Below are 7,684 nucleotides of genomic sequence, written 5' to 3'. Positions count from 1 at the left end.
GTATAGTATGTAGTGGTAGGGCAGTGGGCTGTATAGTATGTAGTGGTAGGGCAGTGGTGTGAATAGTATGTAGTTGTAGGGCAGCACAATGGGCAGTACCTGCAGGGCAGTATATAGTAATAGGGCAGTAAGTAGAGGCGTGTCAGTGCAGTAGGGTGTAGCAGGCGCACGGCTCACACTGACAGTCTGCTGATGACTGGTGCAATGCTTTCCAGGCTCCCAAAAAATTTTTAAATGCACGTTTATTTTTATTTTTTTAAATTAACTTTGATGGATGGGCTGGTATTTTTCTGCATAACATGAGACTGAATCTTTCTTTTGCTTTCGTTCTTCCTCCCATAAAAAGGCGGAGGGAGGAGGGAGGAGGACAAGTTATAAGTAGCAGAGCAGTTGTTATGCTGCAGTAGACTCCATACTGTATGAGCTGAATACGAAGAAAGTCACCAGCAGACATAGACAATGGGGTTAGGGGAACACAAGCCAGTGGATGACAACATAGCAACGAAAGGTATGTATTTTTTTTACTTCGAAGCAGCAGCTCTCACAGATTGTGGAAGATATCACCTTGCACTATATATATATATTGTAGCAACTGCTTTTACTGATTAATATTTAAAACAAATCCATAATTCCTAACTTTCTAAAATGAGAATGAGGAATAGCTTTGTATATAGCGTAAGTATTCCAAGGACACGTTCCTGCGATGAATTATGAACTATTATGAATTATTATGGTATTCAAAAAAATATATTTTTAACCCATGAATGTCTTGTTTTTTTTCTCTATTACATTTTCTGTATACTGGCAGGGCCGGATTAACATAGGGGCTATTGGAGCTGCAGCTCCAGGCCCCTTTCTCAAGATAGGCCCATTTGCCCCAAAAAAAAAAAAGTAAAAAAAAAAAAAAGATTGACTTCGAGGATTGTAGCTCGGTGATCAGGAGTCAGAGACCCCACATTTGGGGGGTAAGTAGCTAAAGACCCACTCCAGCACTGGTTAAAATATGGGGCTGCTATCATTTATGGTTCCGGAGATACGGGGCTCCTTGCACAGCCTGTCAGAAGCTACATACAGAGCGGCAGTATAAATACAAGCTGGGACACTCTGCAGCAGACTGAGAGGATGAACTCACAGTGCTTATAATAATTATTTGTATATTACTTATGATAATTAACCCCTTGCCACCCAGGCCCATTCTGAGACTTCTCTCCTACATGTAAAAATCATCATTTTTTTTTATGCTAGAAAATTACTCAGAACCCTCAAACATTATATATTGAATAGAAAAATGGTGTTGCGCTCCACAAAAAATACTAAATCAATTCAATAAATAGACAAATGATGATAAATAATATCACGCAAATATAAAAGTAGCTATATGTGACTATTCAGAATCAATTTCTTCAAGTGTGCACCTTTTAAAGTGCATCAGTGCCAATCAGACAATGTTCAAACCAGTGTAATGTGAATGGTTAAATATTCCAAATAAGGATAATAAAATATTCCAAATAAAGGTGTCCTTTTATGAAGCAGTGAAATCTATTCACTGCTTCATTCTCCGGCATTCACATAGGAGATCTTTCTCCTCTGTGTGCCACTTTATGAAGCGGAGTAGATCGCTTCACCCTTGGAGGAGTGAAGCGATCTACAAATGCTTCTAACACTGGAGAACGGCCCCTAATACTGTAATCTCGTGAGACTTTACAAGATTACAGTACTAAAAATTCAAAGATACACACAGATGTCAATTTATTAAGCAGTGATAAATTATCACAGCTCAATACACTGACACACGGTGTGATTAATGTTAGTGAAATAAAGCGTCCCCCTACATAATATATACATGTATACACACACAGACATTATATATACACACACATTATATATATATATATATATATATATATATACATATACACATTATATATATATATATATGTATACACATACATATGACAGGGGGACATGATTACAGTGTTGGGGGGTCTGAACGAGGCATAAGGAAGTTAATTATCTTCCTCTTTCCTCCTCAGATCCCCCCACATTCTCTCTTCACTCCCCGGTTCTCCACCTCTGAGTTGGTGAATCGGGGAGTGTGAATTCTGACACAGATCACCAGTGAAGCGCTGAGATCACAGCTTCATAAAGTGACCGTTACTGTGTCAGTCTATGAGGATTCTCAGTGTGCGGAGATAATCGGCGGGAGAACAAGTTCAAACACTTCTCCCCCGATTATCTCTGGTTTATATACTGTTTATGGGTTGTGATCAGCGGCGATCCTCTGGATCTCCACTGATCACTCCTTCATAAACGGACACCAGAGTGCAAATAGTGAAAAATAAATAAATACTAAAATTACGGATAAGATTCAAACAATGAAAATAAATAAAAAATGCAATAAAAATCCAGGGTGTGTCTCAATCCATAAAGTGCATACAGTGAAGCAATGATAAGAAAAAGGTAAACTAAACAGTCCAGTAAAAAAAATATTTTGGAGTGTCTCTATTTATAACGTCAAAAGCAATCCATATCGAGCCATTTTTTTAGCAGACACCCTATGGAATAAAATGGTGGTCTTTACAACTTTTTATGTTACACGATATTTGCGCAGCAATTTTTCAAACGTTTTTTTGGAAAGAAACTGTTTCATTCATTAAAAAAAAACACAAAAGTTAGCACAATTTTTTGTTTGTTTTTTGTTGTGTGTTTAAGCGATGCTTTAAATTTTTTTACAGGTTACATGTTTAGAGTTACAGAGGAGGTCTAGTGCTAGAATTATTGCTCTCACTCTAATGATCATGGCGCATGTAACCTGTGTGTATCTGGCTCTGATACTAACCAGTGCCTACCCAGGGACTGACTAGTATCTCTCCCCAGCCTGTCCCCACACACCCTCTCACCCGCTAACCTGTGAATGGGGCAATCACTCCTGCAGTGTTATTGTGTTCTGCCAGTGAATACAATGATTAGTGTTGCTAACTATAGCTGGCAGCACTGATTGTTTTGTGGAAAACCTGACAGGCTGGTTGTACTCAAGTCGCTTAATAGGTTGACTTGTGTAAAACCAGCTAGCCCATACATAGATCGACTATGGCTGGTCTCTGCTTAATTGGTGTAATTTCAATCCATGTCTGGCCTGCTTAACAACTACACAGTCCCTAAACATCCTTCCACAAACCTTTAAATTTTTCCTTCCCAGATTACTTCATCCTCCTATGCATAGTGCCCACTGTCATACTCTCCACACTTCTCTCCTATACATAGTGCCCACTGTCATGCTTTCCACACTTCTCTCCGATACATAGTGCCCACTGTCATACTCTCCACACTTCTCTCCTGTACATACTGCTCACTGTCATACCCTCCACACTTCTCTCCTATACATAACGCCCGCTGTCATATCGTACACACTCCTCCTCTCTTGTACATAGTGCCCGCTGTCATACACTTCTCTCCTGTACATAGTGCCCACTGTCGTACCCTCCACACTCCTCTCCTATACATAGTGCCCACCGTCATACCCTCCACACTCCTCTCCTGTACATACTACTCACTGTCATACCCTCCACATTCCTCTCCTATACATAGTGCCCACTGTCATACCCTCCACACTTCTCTCCTATACATAGCACCCACTGTCATACCCTCCACACTCCTCTCCTGTACATACTACTCACTGTCATACCCTCCATACTCCTCTCCTATACATAGTGCCCACTGTTATACTCTCTACACTTCTCTCCTATACATAGTACCCACTGTCATACCCTCCACACTTCCCTCCTATACATAATGCCCACTGTCATACGCTCCACCCTCCTCTCCTGTACATACTACTCACTGTCATACCCTCCATACTCCTCTCCTATACATAGTGCCCACCGTCATACCCTCCCTCCACACTTCTCTCCTGTACATATTGCTCTCTGTGATACCCTCCACACGCTTCTTTTATACATAGTGCCCAATGTCATACCCTCTACACTCCTCTGCTGTGCATACTGCCCACTGTCATACCCTTCACACTCCACTCCTGTACATAGTGCCTTCTGCCATACCCTCTGCACTCCTCTCATGTACATAGTGCCCACTGTTAGACCCTCCACATTCCTCTCCCTCACCTGCACATACTTCCCACTTTTATACCATCCATACTCCTCCCCTATGCCTCTTACCCACAAAAACTGTTCTTTAAAATTATACTGAATATCCTCAATGTTACCAGCTCTAGAATGGGCACACTTTTGTCAGTCCAACTAAAGGAAATCTCACAGTCCTCATATTTATTCTGCCCCATTATTAGTACTTATTTAATTTTGTAATTACTATTGTGATGTATAGAGGAACATAGGGGATGTCAGCTACTCTAAATATAGCACTTGTAAAGAGCGTCCCTGAAAATATTTTTGAAATGTTGACAACTATGTACTTAGGCACTGCCCAAGGGCCACAGGGTCAGTAGGGGGCCCCATGAGAGGTTCCTGTGATATTAAAGCGGTAGTAAACTTTTATAACATTACTACTTTTTAGAGGCCCTGGGGTAGGTTATGCCATAATGTACAAGTATGCCCAGCATATTAGCACATTAGGGCACACTTACCTGTCAGACTAAGCCCTCCAGTGCTGTGCTGTGATCAATCCGGCGGGGCCCGGGCACTTCCATCTTCACCCAGATGTCCTTCTGGGTTCTGTGCCTTCGGTCACTTGCCTTGGCCAGGCTGCGTTGATGTCATTCCCACACATGCTCATGTGCATCCTCTCTCTCCCATCCCCCCCTTTCTCTCTCATCCTCCCTCCCTTACCCCTCACACCTATTTTATCCCATTTCTCTCTCTCTCATCCTCCCTCTCTCTCTTTAATTTAATTTGTTATAACAAAAAATAGTTTTTATTTATTGTTTATAAAAGGCCCCACCAAAATCCTCAGCACCAGGCCCATGATGTTCTTAATCTGGCCCTGTATACTGGATATTGAAAGTAACACATGTAATAGTTTAGTTGTTGTTTGTATGGTTTATTGCAGTGTACCACTTCTGGTAATTTCATAGTTCATTACTTTTATGGAGGCCTACACAGAGCTTTTTTTTTCAGAGAATAGGTGTAGGTACCCCCCCCTTTACAACCCCGCTTTTCTCTACCCCTACCCACCTCTGAGCACTGTCCCTTGGTTCCACCCCCTACCCACCTCCGAGCACTGTCCTTTGGTTCCACCCTACCCACCTCTGAGCACTGTCCCTTGGTTCCACCCCCTACCCACCTCCGAGCACTGTCCCTTGGTTCCACCCCCTACCCACCTCCGAGCACTGTCCCTTGGTTCCACCCCCTACCCACCTCCAAGCACTGTCCTTTGGTTCCACCCCCTACCTACCTCCGAGCACTGTCGATTGGTTTCACCCCCTACCCACCTCCAAGCACTGTCACTTAGTTCCACCCCCTACCCACCTCCGAGCACTGTTCCTTGGTTCCACCCCCTACCCACCTCTGAGCACTGTCACTTGTTCCACCCCCTACCCTCCTCCGAGCACTGTTCCTTGGTTCCACCCCCTACCCACCTCTCAGCAGTGTCCCTTGGTTCCACCCCCTACCCTCCTCCGAGCACTGTTCCTTGGTTCCACCCCTTACCCACCTCTCAGCACTGTCCCTTGGTTCCACCCCCTACCCTCCTCCAAGCACTGTTACTTGGTTCCACCCCCTACCCACCTCTCAGCACTGTTCCTTGGTTCCACCCCCTACCTACCTCCCAGTATCACCCCTTTAGGAAAATATAGAAGTATCATTTTGTGGTGCTACGTAATTTGTATACCTACTGCCCGCAAAGCAGATCCACCACACCAACAATAGACCTCCCAGCAGCCAGCATCAATAGACTCCTCACTCAATAGTAGGTCCTTCCCAACAACAATAGATCCCTTCCAGAGATAACAGATCTCCCATCAACCAGAAATAGACCTTCCAGCACCCCCCAGCCATTACATACATTCAGTGCCAGAGGTGACGGAACTGCGTTACCCCGAATTTCCGCTGAAAAAAGCCCTGGGTCTACACAGACCAATAAAGAGGGACGGTTCCTGCAAATTAGGGACAGCTGGGAGTTATGCTACTCTTTGGGGTCTACAAACTATGGCCCTACAGTTGTTCAGGAACTACAATTCCCATCATGCCAAGTCATGTCTGTGAATGTCAGAGTTTTAAAATGCATCATGGGACATGTAGTTCCACAACAGCTGGAGGGATGCCGTTTGCAGATCCCTGGTCCAAAGGATTACTTTTGCAGAGGTTGGCAACTTGTCAATTGTAATCTAGGCTAAGGCTGGCCATACATTATACATATCTTCTTGTTCAATTTTCCTTTAGAGACAGTTCACACCACATGCACACTAGTGCATTTTTTTTATTTTTTTCTGCATCAAAACCGAATGACCAGACAAGAAACAGGAAGTGGTCTGTATAAGGTATTTACTGGCAGAGCAAAAAAAAAAAAAAGTTTTAGAAGATTTAAGATGGAAAGATGAAAAAAATGAAGGTCCGCTTTAAGGGCCAGTTCACGCCACATGCAGTCCAGTGCGTTTTTTTTCTGCATGAAAAACGCATGGAAAGTAGGTTATACGGTTTTTGATGGCATAGTTCACACCTGTGTATTCCAGTTCCAGAACAAAAAGTAGAACATGCATGCATTTTTCCTGCACTGGACTGTACTGGAACGCTATAAAACGCATCAAGAACACTTTGGAACATGCATGTCCTTATTTAAGGTTAAGAAAAAAGAGGGGGGGGGGGGGCAGTGCAGCAAAAATGCTTCAAAAACGCACTGGAACACATGAAACATGCGCATGCAGAAAAGCATCCGGACTGTGCTTCTATGTTGTGAACTGACCCTAAAGTGTTTTGTCTGTTTTTCTAAACATGGAGGGGAGAACTGGAGAGTGCAAAATCTGGTGCAGTTGTGCATTGTAACCAATCGGCTGCAAGGATTCATTGTCAAAGCTTAATTGAACAAGCTGAAACTAGAAGCTGATTGGCTCTCATGCAGAGCTGCACCAGATTCCGTAAGCACCAGTTTTAGTAACTCTCCCATTGGTGTTCTGCTCATATCTTGGATTAGATTTATGCTTTTGGAAGCAATATCTGCCATTTCACCAGAGCCCCTTCCGATCCCATTGTGTAGACTGGGCTGGAGTCTCTGTATTGTTTGCTAGCTACGTGTTCTCTTTTCTCGTTTCCAGTAAATGAGGTAGTGGTGCCCCTCCCATGTTATAATGTGAGAGGCGCCATTATAGAAAAAAACAACACACTCGAGAGACTGCTGAATGTGCTCAGCAAGGGAACAGGATAACAAAATATCTATGTTTTGTTTTTGTTAGGCTTTTTCTAAATTGTTTTCATCGTGTATAATCAGTGATCATCGTCATCATGCATGTTAAAAAAAAACACAAAAGTAAAAATATCATAAAACATAGTTGCACCACATTGTAAAAAATATTAGAGGGACACTTCAGAGAGAGAGAGTCTGAGGCCGCGTACACACGCGGGGACTGTTCGCTCAACTTTGTCCGTCAAACAGTTTCAGCGGACAGTCCGATCAAAATTAGCATGGACGGACTTGCCCACACACGACGAACGAACAGTCCGCTGAAACCGTGCGCGATGGCGTGAACGGCACGTACGACGGGACGGAAAATACGACA

General features: G+C 43.3%; 1 protein-coding gene across 2 annotated transcripts in view; it reads left to right on the top strand.

The window, feature by feature from the left end:
• Positions 1-343: 343 nt before the first annotated feature.
• The window catches only part of LOC143930937 (C-type lectin domain family 2 member B-like), a 107,143-nt gene continuing 99,802 nt past the window's right edge, over positions 344-7,684 (top strand). For both annotated transcript variants that reach the window (XM_077455627.1, XM_077455628.1), the window contains exon 1: positions 344-508. In XM_077455627.1, the coding sequence (XP_077311753.1) occupies positions 460-508 (49 nt within the window). In that variant the 5' untranslated portion in view covers positions 344-459. The remainder of the gene's footprint in view (positions 509-7,684) is intronic.

The sequence above is a fragment of the Lithobates pipiens genome, unplaced genomic scaffold (assembly GCF_037356315.1).
Source record: "Lithobates pipiens isolate NorthernLeopardFrog02 unplaced genomic scaffold, aLitPip1_a1.2 Scaffold_25, whole genome shotgun sequence".
Classification (NCBI taxonomy): Eukaryota; Metazoa; Chordata; class Amphibia; order Anura; family Ranidae; genus Lithobates; species Lithobates pipiens.
Note: the sequence above shows the minus strand (reverse complement) of the source record. Positions and strands in the feature narration are given on the sequence as shown.